This window comes from Giraffa tippelskirchi, chromosome 1, assembly GCF_054371585.1.
Source record: "Giraffa tippelskirchi isolate mGirTip1 chromosome 1, T2T-mGirTip1v1.2.pri, whole genome shotgun sequence".
Lineage (NCBI taxonomy): Eukaryota > Metazoa > Chordata > Mammalia > Artiodactyla > Giraffidae > Giraffa > Giraffa tippelskirchi.
This window is the reverse complement of record NC_137275.1, coordinates 129,123,107-129,142,905: the sequence shown is the minus strand read 5'-3', so window position 1 is coordinate 129,142,905 and position 19,799 is coordinate 129,123,107. Positions and strand designations below refer to the sequence as shown.

The following is a 19,799-nucleotide window of genomic DNA, read 5'->3' as shown; positions in this document are numbered from 1 at the left end:
CTTAGGATGAGAGAAAGGGATAATTATGTATCAGAACTAAAATGCTACAGCCAATATATAAGTAGTAACAAATTTTACACTACTGTTTGCTGCTGTAATCTGTGCAGCGAAATTTTTATCTTCATTCTTCACACCAAGTTAAATAAAATGCTGCCTTCTCGTGTTTTGGTTTTCTGGACCACTGATGGAGCTACAATCTGAACCCTCCTCATCCAACGGGTGAGTTACTGTAACTAAGAGCAGATCCCTGAGCTAAAATCCTTATCATCCATTATGCTGAACACCCATGATTTTCACACAGTGGCATCATTTCTGATAAATTCTAAAAAAGAACCTATTTTAGAACTCAACAATGACGGAAAAAGATCTTTCATTTCACAAAAAAGGAAACTGAGGCTGACAGAAGGCAAGAGGTGAAGTGATTTGTCTGAGAGAGTCACAGCCAGAACCCAGCTTCCGGTGACCTAAGATAGTCTGCCATGGAGGAAACAGTCTATCATTCACATTCAGTGACAGCAGTTGCTCTACAAGGAAGACTTCTTTCAATAAATTAGAGAACTTTAAAATAAACTTACACTGTGGATTGTTAAAATGGATGGCAACTGATTACTTCCTCACTACCTGGATTTCTGCCTCCTTCTGTGTTTTCTACCGCTTTCCACTCTGCTTTTCCTCTGTTTTCCCAATCTTCTCTGCTACCTTTGTAATATATCTTGAATTATCTTCCCTGCATACCAATGCCTCCCATCTCCCCAAAAAGCTAATAAATAAGCAAACCTCATATTATTTTACATTGTTTAGATTTTTTTTTTTTTAAGTCTTCAATTGAATCCGTTACAATATTGCTTCTGTTTTATATTTTTTGGTCTTGAGGCATGTGGGATCCTAACTCCCTGACCAGGGAATGAATCTGCGCCCCCTGCATTGGAAAGCGAAGTCTAAACCACTGGACCACCAGGGAAGTCCCATAAACTTCATTTCAAAAGAGAGAAAAAGAAGGAACAACACACCAAGCAGGCTGACAGGGTGAAGGGGCAAGGGGAGGGCTTAACTAGGAATAGAAAGAAGATACTCCCGGCATCCACAGAGTAAAGTAGATGGAAGAGGTTTATTCCGGCTTCAGCAAATGCTTCAGGTGAAATCATGCATGCAGGCTGCCACTAAAGGAAAATAAGAAGATTCTACTTGCAAAAGTGAAAGCTTAAAAGGCTGCCATGCTATCCAAAAGTCACAGGGCACTTTTCATTTCATTAGTTTGCTCAGCACCCTTCCGCTGTATCTATTTTTTTTTTTTCCTACAGGGTCTAATGAAAAGGAAGGATGTTTCAGGGATGGGATGAAGTGACCATTTAGCCCCTCCTGAAAAGTACTGAGTGGCCACCAAGGACTGTTTTCTGTCCTGCAGCAGGTCAGGGTGGAGAGAACCCCTGCTCAGAAGCCACACAGGAGAACGACAGAGAAGGTTCTATCCTGGGAGAAAGAAGAGGGGCTAATGTGATGAGACAGAAGAGGGAAGCCCCAGTCTCTCTCTGCATGCATCCCCAAAACTAATCAGCTCTGCCACGAGGCCTCCCTCACACCAAGCCCAGTCTACCTTGTGGGGTCCTGCTCCAAATGAGAACCACCATGAACAGTTTAGAGCAGTGGGAACTCCAGCTCCTACTGCCATTCAGGGGGTTCTAGGAGTCAGGGAATTCCCAATCACGTCAACAAGACTAAAGCAAAGAGATGTGCTTTTCCTGCCATATAGAGGTAGAAATACACATCCAGTCTTCCATAGATGAACCATCACATGGTGACTAGATAACATAATTATCATCATACTTATACTTTAAGTATATTAATATAATAAACAGGGTTTTGTACCTGGGAAGTACGCTTAATACATAAAAGTGGGAGAGTATCTAGGGAGTTGATGAGGGCAAGTTAAATGGTTTCTGTCCAATACAAGACTGCCACCTGCTGGTTAAAGAGGACAGCTGCACCCACGACTGACCATGTACAGCCCTGGAACCCGAGTGGGGAGGTGGCGATGAAGACAAGTTTTCTAACACTACCTTTGCAATGACCATGGAACAGTTAAGTTTGCACTACATGAAACGGAGAAATGGTGTGGAACAATAGAAGAGTCAACTCGGGAGTGAGATCTTTCATACTAGAGAACTCAATATAAAGACCACTTCATGAATGTTTATGAATCTCATAGAGATTCTATATGATTCTCTAAATGGGTCCATTTTAAGAGCTGTTCAACACCAAAATTAAACTCTAAACAAAGCTTAACGCAACTAAGAGAAATGTGACTAAAAGTACTGAGCGATAAATTTAGCCACATCAAAGTCTGTTTTCTCCTCTAAATATTAATAGCAAGTTAACTTTCGCACTCAGTTTTGCCAGAGGACTTGCACGCAGTCTAAGGGTGAATCTGGGGCCCACCTCGGCATGCGTGAGGCTGCGTCTGCACTCTAACAAGACCCCCAATGACTCACAAGTGCAGACACCTCAGCACTGCTGTGGATCAAGCCCGTCAGTGAGTCCCTCCTTTTCCATTTTGTACATAAGACAAGTGATGCTGGTGAAGAGCTAAAAATGCTCTAAGAAACCCAGATGTGAACACAGAGATTTAAAACAAATAAAGAAACGCTCAATTTTACCTTTTGTGAATTTCATATAGTGAACACGGTTTTTGGAGATTTTGGACTTCTCTTCAAGACTGAAAGACCTCTTTTCCTTGTTGTCTGGGGAGTCTTTAAAAAAAAAAAGGATGAAAAGCTTATGTTAAACTCTCTGCATTCCATTCCCAATCCCCTACAGTGACATGGTCTTGTTTAAATAAAATCCTTAGGAGCCTTATCATTTATTACTGAACTGTAACCAAAGATTAGAAATATTCTTAAACTGTGTACTATGCATCAGGCAAGGCCATTCTCCAGAAATTTATAACACTCTGGAGGAGGAGAAATGAAAATCTGTGTTCACACAAAACCTCCATATGGATGTTCATGACAGTCTTATTTGTGACAATAAGATACTGGAAATAAACCAAAATGCCTTCAATGGGTGAATGGCTGAGCAAATTACTCCACGATAAAGAGGAAGGAGATATTGATACCGTGTGACAACCTGGATGGACTTCACTGGCAGGCGACTGGCGGGCGTTATGCTTTAGTGAAAAGAGTCAGTCTACATACTAAATGACCCACTCAGACATTCTGGAAAGGAAAAACTACAGAGATGGACAACAGCGAAAGGTTCAAAGGGGACAAAGATGAAAGTGGAGTTTGGAAGCTAGGGGGGTAAGGTGGGTACAAATACAGAGAGGCAGCATGAGGCAGCTCTTTTGTGGTGATAAAGCAATTCTGTATCTTGAATGTGGTGGTAGCTACATGAATCTATACATGTGATAAAACTGCATTGGAACCACATACACACAATTAAATGAAGGCTAAAAAAAAAAAACAACTGGTGAAAACTGAATAAGAACTGTGGTCTAGTTAGCAGTCAACACCAGTGTCAATTTCCTACTTTTGATATCACGCTATGGCTCTATTAGATGTCATCGTTGGAGAAATTGGATGAAAGGTATTCAGGACTCTTTCTACAACTATTTTTGCAATTTCCTGTAAGCCTAAAATTGTTTCAAAATAAAAAGTTCTTTAAAAAAGTGAGTAAAGGTAAGACAGACTAATGATAATCCAAAAACAGACCAGAGATGAGATGAGGAGCAGAGCTGGCACTGAGCCACCACCTCAAACTCCAGATTTCGCTGGAGGCTCACCTTTCGGGGTAGAAACAACAATAAAAACAAATCACTGAGGAATGAAGTCATGTGGTTATATTCCTTTGACAAAAGAGGAAAATGTGGGGGAGAATGTAGTCCCTCACCTGAAATATCAAAGCAAGCAGATTTGGGGTGAGAGTCAGTGACAGGATTCTAATGAACTGCCTGTAAGCCCTCAACTTTATTTATTTGTCAAATTCAGGTAGCAGAAAGAGAACGTCATAGGTAGAAAAGAGACTGAATTTTCCTATAGTTATGTCATAAGGAAATACATAAATATGAGATTAGAGAAAGGAGAAAAAAAGAAATTCTCACCTTAATACTGAAGCAAAACAAGCACATGCTTGTTTAACATGATTAAACATGTTAACTAACTGTAATTCTTCCCAGGAAATTACACAGTAAGCCGAACAACATAAAGGTAGATGCTTCAAGCTTTCAGATTAAGCATGGCTTAATCACATCAACAGCCTGAAACACTCTCCATGATCACTTCCCAAGAACAACTTGCAACTTCTTTCAAAGATATCCTACCTGTAAATTTCTTCTGCTCTTTTTGCAGGCAAAAGCCTTCATATAGCACATTATATTCTCAATTTTGATGTTCCAAACACAAATCACCAAGCAGCGTACCAGACTGAAGTAGTTTTTATCAAAGTACTAGGCGTTGGGCTAAGCTTTCTATGCATTCCTGCATTTCATCTCACAACCACCCTGGAAGATAGCTGCTATGATTATTAAATCAACTTCACAGGACACTGAAGCATGGAGGGTAAAATAAGACCCATTGCGGAGGTGGCTATGAGGGAACTGGAAGCCAGGCAGATACGTGTGTGAGTGCACATCCTTAACCTGTGCACTGTGTCCCCGCAGAGCTGTGCTCACACTTAGGGGAGGTGAGAACCTCCTGGGAACCTCACCACCTTCCCAGAGCAAACCCGAGCCCTGACACGTCCTAGGGCACCAGTTTCTACCTGCCTGTCCACACGCACGCTTACCTAAAGCCGCTCTGGTCTGTGCAGATACATCACTCTGGTCCTCCTTCTTTGCTTCTCCCCTGCGTCCTTCTCCCACTTTACACCAGAAGAGCACAGGTCTCCTTGCACCAGGATCAATAAGGAACAAGCTGCAGTGCTGGTGTCAGGGAGGGGTCCTTTCATCAAAGCCAGTCCTCTCCCCACCCTATCTATCTCATCAAGAGAGGCAGTTCCAAAAAGGTTTTACCATTCTAACAACTATTTATCAAAACTTGCATTTCCTGGTTTTGTTAATTGTTGTTCAGTTACCCAGGTGTGTCCAACTCTTTGTGACCCCATGGACTACAGCATGCCAGGCCTCTCTGTCCCTCACCATCTCCCGGAGTTTGCCCAAGTTCAAGTTCATTGCATCGGTGATGCCATCCAGCTGTCTCATCCTCTGATCCTTCTTTTCCTTCTGCCCTCAATCTTTCCTAGCATCAGGGTCTTTTCCAATGAGGTGTCTGTTTGCATCAGATGACCAAAATACTAGTTTGCTAATTATAACCTACTAATTAGTAATGACAACTGAATCGAAAGGAAAAATATTTACACGTAGGCCTTGAGGTTACTAGAAATAAACCAAAAATTTATATCTATTTGTTTTGTAGCAGAGAAACATGACAAGGTGATGAGTTTTTAAAAATTCAAGCAAAAAATATATTAATACAAAATATTATGGGGTATATGCAATGGAATTATTTCAGAGGAAAAGAAACTAGAAAATACAATATTGCTGAGTGTTAAAGGACTTGCCTTTCTATTTCTAAACAGAAGACCATGGATATCAAATTGCTCTAGTATTAAATACCTACTGAACACATTTGGGACTGATGAAAAGCTCTTATTTTCAAAAGTCAATATTTCCCAAATAGGCCAGATACACATTCTTTGCAACTATTTAAGACTATGATTAAAAACATTATAGACATCAATCTAAAAATGTGAGACAGAGTAAAAGTTCAGTTCAGTCACTCAGTCGTGTCCGACTCTGCAATCCCATGGACTGCAGCACACCAGGCCTCCCTGTCCATTACCAACTCCCGGAGTTTACCCAAACTCATGTCCATTGAGTCGGTGATGCCATCCAACCATCTCATCCTCTGTTGTCCCCTTCTACTCCTGCCCTCAATCCTTCCCAGCATTAGGGTCTTTTCCAATGAGTCAACTGTTCGCATGAGGTGGCCAAAGTATTGGAGTTTCAGCTTCAACATCAGTCCTTCTAATGAACACTCAGGACTGATCTCCTTTAGGATGGACTAGTTGGATCTCCTTGCAGTCCAAGGGACTCTCAAGAGTCTTCTCCAACACCACAGTTCAAAAGCATCAATTCTTCAGCACTCAGCTTTCTTCACAGTCCAACTCTCACATCCATACATGACTACTGGAAAAACCATAGCCTTGACTAGATGGGCCTTTGTTGGCAAAGTAATGTTTCTGCTTTTTAATATGCTGCCTAGGTTGGTCATACCTTTCCTTCCAAGGAGTAAGTGTCTTTTACTGTTTTTCAAATTGCCTCAGAGGCTCTGAGAGCAAAAAAATTAGGTGTGTCCTAAACCACACCTTTGTGGATGACAGGCTATCAGCATCCCAGTTTATTTCCAAAAATATTTAAAATTACATGGAACAAAATATCTGATAGAAGTAAAAAGAATTTCTTAAAACCATGAGGTAAGTTCACCAAAAAGTTAAGCTGAGTCATACATTAACTACTTGAGATAGGATAATTTAGAAAAATAAAAATTTAAAGACTATAGAGTTTTCTTGTGTCCCACAAGGAAATAAGGGTTATTTCTAAAATTTTTGCAAGATTCTATGAAGAAAATAGTTTGGAATCTGTTTAGTTGAAAGGCAAACTGTGTAATTAGGTAAGCAATCTTAAAGAACTAAAAATATAGCAGAAAAATAGGTTACTAGGTTATCCTATTAGCTTTAATTCAAGTAATATGACCAAAAATTCATCTGGATGAAGATATTGTATTTACCAAAGATGATTTGGCAGAAAAATGATCTCAGCTCTCCAGGTCCCTGACCAGGTTTTCCCTTAAAGGAATATTCTAAGACTTTTCAGTACTGGGACTGGCAGTTAGCAAGGCCTGGTTTGAACTGTACCGAGCTAACCTGGAGACAGAGCGAACAGCACTGTTACCTATCACAGGGAGACAGTACCCTCTAGTGGTCTTGAGGTGAGTCCACAGGTGGATGGAGTTTAGAGTTGGGGCATTGTGCCCAGGGGACATTTGGCGATATCAGGAGATATTTTTGATTGTCACAACTAGGGAGAGGGTGCAAATGGTGTCCAGTGGATAGCGGTCAAGGATGCTGCTAATCATCCTAAATGCAGAGGACGTGCCTCACAGAAAAGAATGATCTGGCCCAAATCAGCAGTGCCATGGCTGAGAAAGGCCTTACAGGCTCTTGTAATAATCCACAGGAAATACCAGCTGCTCAGACCACGCTAGTTACAGTGTAGGTGACAAGAGGAAGTCAGGGTCTGCATATATTTTAAAGGCAGAACCGACAACAGTTCTTTCGCTGTAACAACTAGAAGGATGAAGCTGACATCAACTGAAATGCGGAAGATGGTAGATAAAACAGGTTGTGGGGTATGCGGGTCCAACAGTTTGCAGGGTGGGCGTGGGGGAGGTGCAGAATTAAAGTTTGGACATGTTGAGTTCCGGAAGTCGAGGAACCCCTGATGAAGATACTGAGCAGGGGGCTCAATACAAGTCTGGGGTTCAGGAGAGAGGGTGAAGCAGTAGAGAGAAGTGTGGCAATGGTCACCACATCCCCCTGGGAGACCGGATGGCATAATGAGAGAGTGCAGACGAAAGATGAAAAAGGGCCAAGGCCTGAACTGTAGGGCCCTGGACATTGTAAGGCCAGGATAAGGGAACTGCAGCAGAGAAATGTAAACTAAATAAACTGATCTTGTCATTCTCAAACTCTTAACGGGGAAAAAAGCCTCTGCTTACGACTAATGTTAATTCAATGCGAATACCCGGAAATGTAAACAGACTATTTGTGATAGCTACAATCAATTAACTTTCAGATATGACACTAACAGTAAAAAAAAAAAAAAGTTGATAAAAATACTTTATATTGAGATTCAGTTCAGTTCAGTCACTCAGTTGCATCTAATGGATAAAAAGCAAAGGTTTCCCCACCTGCTGTTTCCTGCCCATGGCAAGTGCTCAGCTGGGCCAGAAGCTGGTTAAAGTCATCTTGATGAGCAATCCAGTTGTCCTGAAAAATACCAAAAAATCAATTAGAGGCAAACCTGTTATTTACCTATGCTGAGATAAGATATATATTGGAATCAAGGAAATCTGTGAATTTTTAAATGTTTCACCAAAATATTACTGTATAAATTTGAATGAAGAAGAAATAGTATAAATTTGAACTGTAATTTATCTATTTGTTGTTGTGTCCGACTCTTTTGCCACCCCATGGACGGCAGACCACCAGGCTCCTCTGTCCATGGGATTTCCCAGGCAAGAATACTACAGTGGGTTGCCATCTCCTTCTTCAGGGGATCTTCTCGACCCAGGGATCAAATCCCAGTCTCCTGCCTTGCAGGCAAATTCTTTACTACTGAGCCACTGAGTATCTTGGAAGCTTAAGCCCTGATTTCAAATGTGGGTAACTTATCAAGTCAACTTATAGTCAAATAAACAGCAGGCAACCTTTGTGCTAAATATTAAAATAAAGCAAAACAAAAAAATTTTTTTTCACACTAAGGGAAAATTATGTAGGTTAAAGGAAAAAATCAGGGATAGATTTCAGGGCTCTTTTCTTTGCTTTTTTGAGCCTATATGCCAATTCTATTTGCTTACATCCATCCCAATTTGAGAAAACACCACTGGGGAAGGGTGGGGGAATGGCTCCAAGTCCCCCAAATCAATTAGCACCCACTGATAAGGTGCTCAGTTAGTAAGTCCATCATAACAAAGAGAATCTGACTTTAAAACAGAATGAGTATCTCCAGAATAATATCAACCTGTAGGGAGCAGGGTTTCTCTTTAGGAATTTGCCTCATAGGTAGTTTTCAAAGAATGCTTAAATATGTTATCTTTGAAAATGTTAAAGCCTATTGAATAGGCAATGCTTCTCCTAAAAAATTAAGTATATCTATATATCCACCTCTAAAAAGCTACCTGCAAAAATCAACCTTATGTAAACTCTTTTTAAAAAACTGTCCACGGTGTGTTTATTAATTGATGAAAATACAGAAGATATCGCTACACATTCCATCTACTAAGTGTGTCCATTGTAAACCTTCTGAAGTACTGGTCTTGGATTTTGTCAGATAGTTACAGCATTTGTTTCAGTTTTATTGAGATATAACTGACATAAAACATTGTATTAGTTTTAGGTGTACAACCTGATGATTTGACAAATGTATAAACTCTTCCTTTAGTGGTTTAAGCTTTCAGCTGTTAGCCCAAACAATCTTAGCTGCTCCAGTCCACCACTCAGAGCTACTGAACAAAGCTAAGTAATCCAGTTCACCTAATGTAATTCTCCAGATTTTCTACCAGACTCTGTTGGCTGCAAAAATGTAAGAACGGAGCTTTCAGTTTAGATGCTTTCTAAAGTGAGCAACGATGCTAAAAATGAAAGGCAGGGCAAGCCATTAACTTTTAATTACAGGGTCATATTTTCAAAGTGTTAGTGTTTACTAGGAAATGTGAATTATCTCAACTGCTATACACCAACAGTCAGACGCAGACAATGGGACAAGAAAAGAACGGTACTCTCTTGTAGTATTTTCGAAACAAAATGCCACCAATTTTCGCAATATAAGCTAATATTCCAACAGAGGTCAAGATGAAAATTCCTCTTGTCCTGAAGTGCATATTTCTTAAAAAAACAAAAACAAAAAAACTTTTTGCAAAGTTCAGCAATAAGGCTACTCGGAATCTTTTATGCATAAGCAATGAGGCAAAATGATTGCATGTTACATGATGCGCAGCAGCTTAGTCACTGACTTGTTACCCAAAACATGGACTGTACATTCTTGAATAGCTTAAAACTGATCAATCAATTTGACTGGATTAATTTTTTTTAAACTCTGACAAAAATGACAACGATGCAAGGAAACCCCGCAGCAGACATGCTGTTGCTCACTTCGTTACTGATAGCAGCTCCTAGTCCCAGGTGGTTATTTTTGACTTGAACTTTAATATGATCAGTGGCTCCTTGCTCCTGAGCCCCTAAACCCTGTGGAGATTAAACATAAAGAGAATTAGCATTTTCATCAGGTATAAACGGAAATTACCTCTTTCTTCCTTCATTAACTGATTCATCACTCACATTAGGAGGCTCCACCCTTGTCCTCAAAGAGGACAGTCTTGTGGATTCTTTCAAGACATGTCTGTAACACCAAGGATGCACTTACAGTGCTGTGCTGTGCTAAGTCGCTTCAGTCGCGTCCGACTCTTTGAGCACCTGTGGACTGTAGCCCCCCAGGCGCCTCTGTCCATGGGATTCTCCAGGCAAGAATATTGGAGTGGGTTGCCATGATATCCTCCAGGGGATCTTTCAACTCAGATATTAGATCTATGTCTCTTATGTCACCGGCATTGGCAGGCGAGTTCTTTACCACTAGTGCCACCTGGGAAGCCCTGCACTTACAGTAATGAATGCCAATTCTTCAACCTGAGACTCGCTTTAAAGACCATGGAAACACTAAAGAGAACATGCCTTTTCTTGATGTTCAAAAGCAGAATGCTACTACCAAACTAACAGAAGCCCATCAGAGGCATTACAAGTCCGTGGCACTTTCCATTAAATAATTCTACAAGAGGACCTTACGGGCCCTTCGAAAAAAAAAAAATAATAATAATTCTACAAAACAACCGTGAGGAAGGGGACCCCAAGTCCCCCGCATCATTAACACTCATTTGTAAGGTGTCCCTGATGACCTGGTGTACTAAAAGTCACCCAAGGTGGCTCTAGTAGAGTGGATGGAGAAAAAAAGTAAGAGATATAAAGGGACCAGATCTCAAGGACCTTGGACAATATGGGAGAAATTTGGATTCTATTATTTTTTTTTTTTTTTTTGGCCATGCCCCACGGCTTGCAGGATCTTAGTTCCCTAGCCAGGGACTGAACATGTGCCCCTGACAGTGAAAGCGTGGAGTCCTAATCAAGGACTGCCATGGAATTTCCAGATTTTATTTCTTTAAAACACTGGGAAATCACTGAGCTTTTAAGCAAATGAATGACATGATCTAATTTCTATATCTTAAAAGCTCACAATGGCTGCTGTAAGGCAAATGGCCCAGAGAAGGAAAAGAAGGGAGGTAGGGAAGCAGCTAAGAGGCTGCTGCATTGATCAGGACAGGCAGTGGTGGTGGTTGGTCCAGGACAGGGCCCGCACAGAGAGGAATAATGACTGGAGGTGTAGGAAGCGAGTGAGGTGGTGGAACCAAGCACCACTTCCAGGTTTCTGGCTTAAGTAAATATACAGGGTATATTTGCAAAAATGAGGAAAACTTGAGAAGAAAAAGATTTGGGAGGGACTAAAAAGTTTAATAATAAAAATAATCAACTTAAGATGCTAACTCAAGTAAAAATGCCAAGCAAGCTGATGAATTTATAACCTTGGAGCTCAAAGGACAGACTTGAATCTGGACTAGATATAGAAAAGTGACAACTCTCAGAATTTGGATAATTCAAAGCATGGCATGGAATGAATGAGCTCACCTAAGCAAAGGACAGAAAATGGCCTGGGGATGAACCCCAAGGGATTCCAAAGCTCAAAAGTCTAGAGGAGGAAGAGCCAGCAACACATTTTGGGGTGGTTGGTAAAGCAGAGGGGAAAACTAGGACAGAGGGCAGTATTGTGGAAGCCAAGACAGAGGTATTTCAAGCAGGGGTAGTCAATGACATCCAATGCTGCTACGGGATAAAGTGATGTGAGAACCAAAAAAGGATCCATTGGGTTTGGAAACAAGATCTTTAAAGACCTTGGCAAGGACCGTTTAAGTATAGAGATGTCAGCAGAAGCCCTATTTGAGTAAGGAATAAATGAAATCTGAGGAAAAGGAGAAAATGTGTAGTCCAGTTATAAGGGTGAATAAAACTTTACTCTAAGCAACATAAAACTGATGGTTAAGTGTGATTCCAAATGCAACCAACTAAAAGGCACCATCTATGAAAACCAGAGCAGGTTAAACGATAAACAAAGACAGCTGGCATTTATGTTCAATTCTAATTTTACTATCACAGCGTCTTTAAAATTTAGTTATTGTTTGATGCATGATACAGAGTGTTAGGGGCTGGTGCACTGGGATGACCCAGAGGGATGGGATGGAGAGGGAGGTGGGAGGGGGGTTCTGGAAGGGGAAAACATGTACACCCATGGTGGATTCATGTCAATGTATGGCAAAACAAATACAATATTGTAAAGTTAAAAAATAGATAAATACACTAATTAAAAAAAAAAGAAAAAAAATAATAAAATGTATTGCTAAAGGATATATATTTTTTAAATGTAAAAAGCATGAATCTCATACAAATATAAAATGAATATGCATCAAAAAAAAAATAAAGTTTTGGAATCCTATTCAGTCTTTCAAAAGAGGTAGATATAAAGTGTTAAATGAAAAATGCTGGCTATGAAACAAGATGTTTAAAACAGAGAGATATACAAATATGCATGTATATTTGTATAGAGCAAATTCTGGATAGATAATACTTAAAATATTAGCAAGGATTATCCTTGACAGGTGGAGTTACAGTTGTTTAAAGGTTTTCTTTGTATTCGCCTGTACTTTCAGGATTTATTTTACAATAAACATAAGAAGGAAAATATGTTTCTATTTTGGATGGTAAGCAACTTGGAAGAATTAATCATTTGTTTCCTAGGGGAGATAGGGGAGGAACTGTGCACTGGACGTATGCCTTTTCTTAGCACACACTCACGCTTAAGCATTCAATGTTCCCACAGCCATAAACAACTAAAGTGTAGACAACTGATTTCATATAAATGTCTTCATACTGTCTGTATATCCATAGACATGTGAGTGTAGAGGTGCATGTGCGTGGGGGGCTGTGATTTCAGTAGCTCAAGAAATGTGTGAGGACAATTTCTGAACCAAGTTCCATAAATAATAAAACTGTTTTTTAAATACCTGTTCCAAAATAAATAAATAAATAAAATTTAGTTATTTTTCCAAAATCACTTATTGATCCAAAATAAATTTCTCCCAGTCTCCTAAGAAAGATATATTTTCCTGATCTATAATCTCTCTGCATGGCTCCAATTCCTCTGCTCTTCTTCAAGATACCTTTCCTTTAGACCACCCCATCTTCTCTAGCATCCTCTGGCCAAACTTGGAGTCATCATTACTCCACGCAGTGTTTCTTGGATCCACAGCCCACTTCTGCTTCCGCCGACCTGTCAATGACAAAGTATCGCATCAGCAGCTTATCTTTCAAACCCAGAAAATACCTCACAAACACACACATACCTACGGCATACACACGATACTTCTATAAATGCAACATACACTGTTTTATTAGATACAGATATCAGATTCGGCATCCACTGGGACATAGTATCAGCTTGGATCATTTATCCTGGTTTCCCCCATAACTCTATAATCTGAACATACAAATTGATCTTGTAAAAGTGAAATAAAAATGTTTCCTCCAAATGTGACAAATCGAAATACATGATGTACCATCAGTCGGGCCTTCCATTCAGCGATTGGCAGCAACGTAAGGCGCCTATGACACCAAGGTCACCATCAGCAGTCATTACACACACAGTAAGTGCCAAACGCCACCCATATATTCTCAGTTTCCACAGTAACCCAATGAGGGGAGACAGTCTTATCTCTACTTTTCAGATGGGAAAATCTGAAGCCTTCAGGAGGCATATGCCTCATACCCCCAAGCAAGGACCAGAGTGTTTATACAAACCAAGGTCCTACCAACTCCAAAGCTTACATTTTTAATCCATAGCACACAACTGTCATGAACTTGGGAAGAATCAACCTCCACGTGACCTACAGATACTAATCTCACTGAAACACCCTACAGCCATATATGACCCTTTCTCTGAACTCACACGATAAATTACCTGTTTCTTTTCTTGGGCATTTATTTAACATTCCTCTATATTACGATTGTTTATATCCATCTCTTATGTTTGCTATTATGCCATAAGCTCACATCTATGTTCTTATTCTTTCTTATGCTTCATTGCATTTGCCCATAGCAGGCATTCAGGAAAAACATGACTGAATATATGAATGACTGAGAAACAAAAAAAAGGAGGGAAGGAAGAAGGAAGGCAACAAGAAAAGGGGAAAGGGAAAAAAGGAAGATAAATGAATTGAGGAAACTGCTTTGAGTCCCTACAAGTTGTTTTTGTTTTTTAATGTTATATAAATAACTGACCATTAGAAACTCAAACTTACCACTACACTTTTAAGGAAAATTACAGCAGAGAAAAAGGACTCCAGAAGTTTATCACACAAGCATATGAAACCCACAGTAAATGGAGGCCAAGTGGGAAATCTGGAGGTCAAATGCCATCATCATTTACCTGTTGCACCAACGGAAGCAGAGTACCAACAGCGGCTCATGCCTCAGCAGTGTCCTAACTGATTTACTGAACATAAAACCAATAAACAGATTCTTAACTATCCACACTGTAGCAAAAATAGGTAAACCTTTACAGGCAGAAAAAGACTACTTAAAAAGGAAGATGAGCTCGGCTCAGAATTATCGTGTCTCGCAGGGAAAGGGCCACCCCAAAATGCTACTAAGGTGACTAAGTTACTACTTTGCTTATCTTAGTAAATACACAGCCTCACGTTGCCTCTGCTAACGGACAGCATATGAGATGAGCCTGGCTAACTAGGGCTCTCTCTGCAAGGCTGCTTCTGGGTGCATGTTGGAGCGTGTGTCTCCAAACTAGCGTCGCCCAGGGGTTTCTAACCGGGGCTTGTGTGAAAGAGACATTTTTGAGAATGACTGTGCCCACCCTCTGCAATAAAGACGGCATACAGTTTATGTCATAAATGCATATATTATAATGCTGGCACAAGAGACTATAGAGTCAGTCGAGGTCAGCTTTTCTTCTCCAGGGAGATGGCAGGTATCTTCAACCAACAGAGTGCACACATATGTGCTCAGTCGTGTCCGACTCTTTGCGACCTCATGGACTGTAGCCCGCCAGGCTCCTCTGTCCAGTGGATTTCCCAGGCAAGAATACTGGGGTAGGATGCCGTTTCCCTCTCCAGGCGATCTTCCCAACCCAAGGATCAAACCTGCATCTCTTGTGTCTCCTGCACTGCAGGCAGATTCTTTGACAGTGTACCACCTGGGAAGCAATGGAGTAGGGCGGTGTTTCCCAAGTAAGGATGTTAAATGCAGCAGAGGACTCAGGATAGAGTGTCATGAATCTGCAGAATCGCTCTTTGGGATGAAGGGAGTAACCGTCCTCTAGCAGGGACTCCTCCTATATGGAGATCTATCCAGATATTTTCAGGGTAACCCCAACAAACAACCCTGCACACAAGAGGTGCCAGGTCTAATCACTCCACGCCCAGTACCACAAAGTTTATGCCAGGAGTCAGCTTACTCTGAGAAGTGTTTTGAGTGCCAAGAGCCAGGGGCAAAAGTTTTGTCTTTTTTTTTTTTGCCCAAAGACACTTTCAGATATTCAAGACCTCAAAAAATATATCCTTTACCCATGTATTCTTATTAAAACATTTTTTGAGACATAGATTAAGGCATAGATTAATCTTGACACAGAGTCAAGATTAAGGAAACAGCAGCATAAAATTGTAATGCTATGACCATCAAAATCCGTTAATGATAGCACTGTCATTAGATTAGAAAATGTAATATTTGCAAGTGTCAAAAACGTCCTAATAAAATGTGGGTCTAAGATTCCAAATTAAATAAGGACTGAGATGTGAGAGTGATAAATGAAATTTTTCTCTTATGTCTTGGTAGGCTAGAATTCTTACCTTAAATAGGGGAGAATCAATAAACTATATTTGACAATTAGAGAAATGCAGGATAAAGGATGTTTTTGAGAAACATAAAGAAAACTACTAGATTTTAAAAACAGGATAGATGCCTGTGAAGATAAAAGAGAACACAATCTAGTCCATATGGCAAGGGAAAACACAGGAAACAGCATACTTACTGAAGTGAAAATATTAACTGAAGGTTAATCAGCAGAAAAAAGTAAGTTACAAAACTGTATCTACAGAATTATTACAATTTTATAAACTATCAGAGAAAATAACTGCTGGGTAGTGAAATGGCGGGCTGTAATTTCTCTAAGCTTCTGTTTTCTCACTTCTAAAATAAGAACACCAGTCCTAAGTGTCTAATCACAGGGGATGCCACTAATTTAGTAAATCACATTAAAAGGCAACACAAAATATTGGGTTGGCCAAAATATAGGGTATGGAAAAAACTTGAGTGAACCTTTTGGCCAACCCAATATCTATTATTATGCCAAAGATTTGAAAGTCTGGAGACATGGGGCTGGGGGGAGAACTGAAAATACTCTCTTGAAATCCTGCAGTCTGAATTACTGATGTCCACAGATGGCACCACACATCTATACTCTGAACTATTTTCACATTCACCATCTCATTGACTTTTTTAAGACAACCTGGTGATGACCATAATCAAAGATGTTTTTAATAGCCCCAGAGAAACTGATCATGGAAAGAGACATAAATGAATAGCAGAACTAGGGCTAATGTTTCCACATACATGCTGACCTAAGTGTACATCAGAGAATATTAAAACCAGAAGAGATTTAGCCACGCTGGTTATTCAGATGAAGAAACAGAGCCCACAGGGTCATACTAACACATACATACTCCGTTCTGTAAGTTCTTATTTAAAAAACAATAGTCGTCTGCTGACCCTAATGACAAGAATGTAAAGAAACAGCGACAACTAGATCAATTTTGTCACTTTCTATCTCAGTGACTTGGGGTGAATTATTTTCCTCTGAATTTCAACTTCGGCCCCTGTAAAATCTGAATGGCGTCTTACCCACTTAGTTTCGTGCTCCCGTTCCTCCACGTCTTTAGATGAGAGGATGCCGACAGCATTTATTTCACGGAGTCCCTGTGCAGTTGCTCTTGGTCTGTTAAATAAGTTGTTTCTGGTCCTTGTTCACTAAACACTTTCAAAGTGACCGGCCGGCTTTTCAGGACCAAAGCACGACTGCCCACTGGTGGCCGGTAGCCTTAACTACAGATGCCATTCAAAAGTTAAAAAGGCGCCCCAAAGGAAGGAAATTGACGAACTTCACAAAATAATAGTGAATGTCAAAGGCAAACCCAGGCACGCGGGCGTTGCGGCCAACACTCCTCTCAAAGAAGACTGTTACTAATTCTAACTACCAAAGTCACAACCACCACGATTTTATTTAGAATCACTCATGAGCCCCGTCTCCCCCCCAAAACACTAACTTCCAGTGTTCACTGCTTCTAACCTCTTTGCTTTGCTTTTCCTTGATTCAATATATCTTCAAGAACGGGCTTTCACTGCTGGCTCAACAACTTCTTTTTAGCCAGAGGACGCTGAGGCCTGGGGAAGTAAGAGTTCAGTTCCCAAAACCAATGTCCTGACCCCCCACTGGAACCCACCGCCCACGTATCCAGGTTTGAGAGCGAGGACAAGCGTCCCAAGTGGACACTCGGTCTCATCAGCAGACCTGTAGCTAACTTTCGAGGAAGGCTGAGCTGCGAAATCTCCGCGGCAGCCAGGGAGCGCCGATATGGGCTTCCAGGCCCCCGGCCCCCGGCATCCTCCGGCCCACTGCGCGCCGGGGACCCGCGCCGTCTGCCCACCGTGTCACCCGGAACCTTCACCCTCGGGCCCGATCGAGCCTCCGCGCCCAACACTCACGTTCAGCCAGCATCGACATGTCGCCGAGTCTGTGACGCTGCGGATCTCGGGACCTGAACGAACGCAGTTACCGCAGGCTCGACCCGAGGAGAAGCTGCAACTACCGGACTCGCACGCCGGGGAAACGGCAGCGGCGGGGGGCGCACTCTGATGACGTTAGCGAGGCGCGACTCGCTCCTGAAGCGCGTGGCGGCGAGTGGGCGGGGTGCGGGCAGCGTAGCACTCTGCATTTGGGTGGATACTGGGTAGACTAATGGTTTCCAAGGCTTGTTCCAATTTCAGCGTTCCGTGTGTCTGTGAAATATCTATGAGGAACATCCACTAAAAAGAACCATTACCAAGTTTGGGTGTTTTTTAAAAAAATAACAGAATCTTGATATTTTTAAATTGTCAACTGGAAGTTCTGGTGGTTCAGACGGTAAAGAAAATGCCTGCAAGGCAGAAGACCCGACTTCCATCCCTCGGTGGGGAAGATCCTCTGGAGAAGGGAATGGGTACCCACTCCAGTATTCTTGCCTGGAGAATTCCATGAACAGAGGTGGGCTATAGTCAGGGCATGGAGTCGCGAGGAGTTGGACTCGACTGAGCGACTAACACTGTAACTATTTTTCAGTAGATACTTCACTGTTAAAAAGAAGGTGACAGTGTGAGACATTCCATCCTATTCTTTAGTCTCATGGCAGACCTGCATAGAGCGGGGCTTCCCAAACTTTAAAGTGCGAGTAAATCACCTGGGAATCTTGTTGAAATGCAATTTCTGGCTCAGCAGGTCTGGAATGAGGCCAGATATTCTGCATTTCTAACAAGCTTCCAAGGATGCGGCTGATGATGGCCTTACTTTGTATAGCAGGCCATGAAACAACCAAAGGCAGGAAGGAACTCATGGTTAGGATATACTCTTTTCTTTTTTCCTGTTCAAGAAAAATACTTTATGAAGAATATTTTAGATGATGGTGATAAACACTTTCAAAACACTTCAAAGAACTGAACCCAGATGATTTAGGTAAGTCATCTGCTATTCCCTTACCTTCAGGCGAGTAAAGACCAGTATCAGGGACTGAGGTCACAACTTCTTTTCTACACTTCTGGTAAGTCTCATATCCATCCTTGCTTCCCCCCACCCCACCGCCCCACCCCATTCACAACACTTACAGTTGTAAAAACTAGCTACACATTTCTGTACAATCAAAAAAGAATTCTTATGTATTGCATTACATCTTTATTTTCTATTCCAGATATATCACTGACATTGTATCTATAAAGGAAATAAAGCTGAATCTTGCCAGTTTAATTTAGCTCATTTCTAAGCAGCACTAGAGGGATACAATGCAAGGCTGGGGAATGCAGAGCGGTCAGAGAACAGTGACAAAGCCTAACTACCAGCTTGGGGTGAGCCCTTGGACAAGTCATTTCACCTCTTTTGATATCTCCTTCCAATCTATGAAAAAAGGATGATCTCTGGGATCATTTCCAAAATCTGAAAGATTTTCAGAGAATTAATTTTATCAGATCTAGTTGCTGTTGCCCAAAGAATGAAAGGCTCATTGCTCCTGGAGGATTTCTCCTGCAGTCTTGGCCATGTCTTCCTCAGTGCCCATGAGGAACACAAGTTGAGAAGCATCTACCCACCCTGAGATCCAATACACTGGAAATGGTTTCTTGATGTCTTGCTGAGATTTATTTACCCATTGTGGGAGATGGGGAGTGTCCGGTTTTGCTGGGTTCTTCCCCCTTCAATCTGCTTTAAATTCCATCCCATTTCAGTTGCTTATTATACTGCCTCTGAGTAGGAGAATGTGTCAGGCATACTGGGTTTTTTTTTTTTTAAGATTTTTTTTAAAATGTGGACCATTTTTAAAGTCTTTGGTGAATTTGTTACAATATTGCTTCTTTTTTTTTTTTTTAACCTCTTAGTTTTGTTTTGTTTTTTGACCTGGAGGCATGTGGAATCTCAGCTCCCTAACCACAGATCGAACCTACCCACCTGCATTGCAAGGGTAAGTTCTCACCACTGGATGCCAGGGAAGTCCCTGATAGTGTTTTTTTTTTTCAAGTCAACAAGCCCAGTAAATACCAACTCACGGCCCTTGTGTTCC

The 19,799-nt window shown here is 41.1% G+C and overlaps 1 protein-coding gene across 18 annotated transcripts in view; it reads right to left on the bottom strand.

The window, feature by feature from the left end:
* PINX1 (PIN2 (TERF1) interacting telomerase inhibitor 1) overlaps nucleotides 1–17,814 on the bottom strand; it is a 63,842-nt gene extending 46,028 nt beyond the window's left edge. For 3 of the 18 annotated variants that reach the window (XM_081495733.1, XM_081495742.1, XM_081495726.1), the window contains exons 1-5: nucleotides 17,704–17,814; nucleotides 13,095–13,204; nucleotides 9,928–10,020; nucleotides 7,965–8,043; nucleotides 2,655–2,747 (exon numbers count right to left, since the gene is read on the bottom strand). In XM_081495733.1, the coding sequence (XP_081351859.1) occupies nucleotides 2,655–2,747; nucleotides 7,965–8,043; nucleotides 9,928–10,020; nucleotides 13,095–13,204; nucleotides 17,704–17,722 (394 nt within the window). In that variant the 5' untranslated portion in view covers nucleotides 17,723–17,814. Of the gene's footprint in view, nucleotides 1–2,654; nucleotides 2,748–7,964; nucleotides 8,044–9,927; nucleotides 10,021–13,094; nucleotides 13,205–13,891; nucleotides 14,068–16,842; nucleotides 17,044–17,287; nucleotides 17,383–17,509 lie in introns of all 18 variants that reach the window. The other 15 variants (XM_081495865.1, XM_081495760.1, XM_081495844.1 and 12 more) reach the window with 10 other exon arrangements.
* Nucleotides 17,815–19,799: the final 1,985 nt, after the last annotated feature.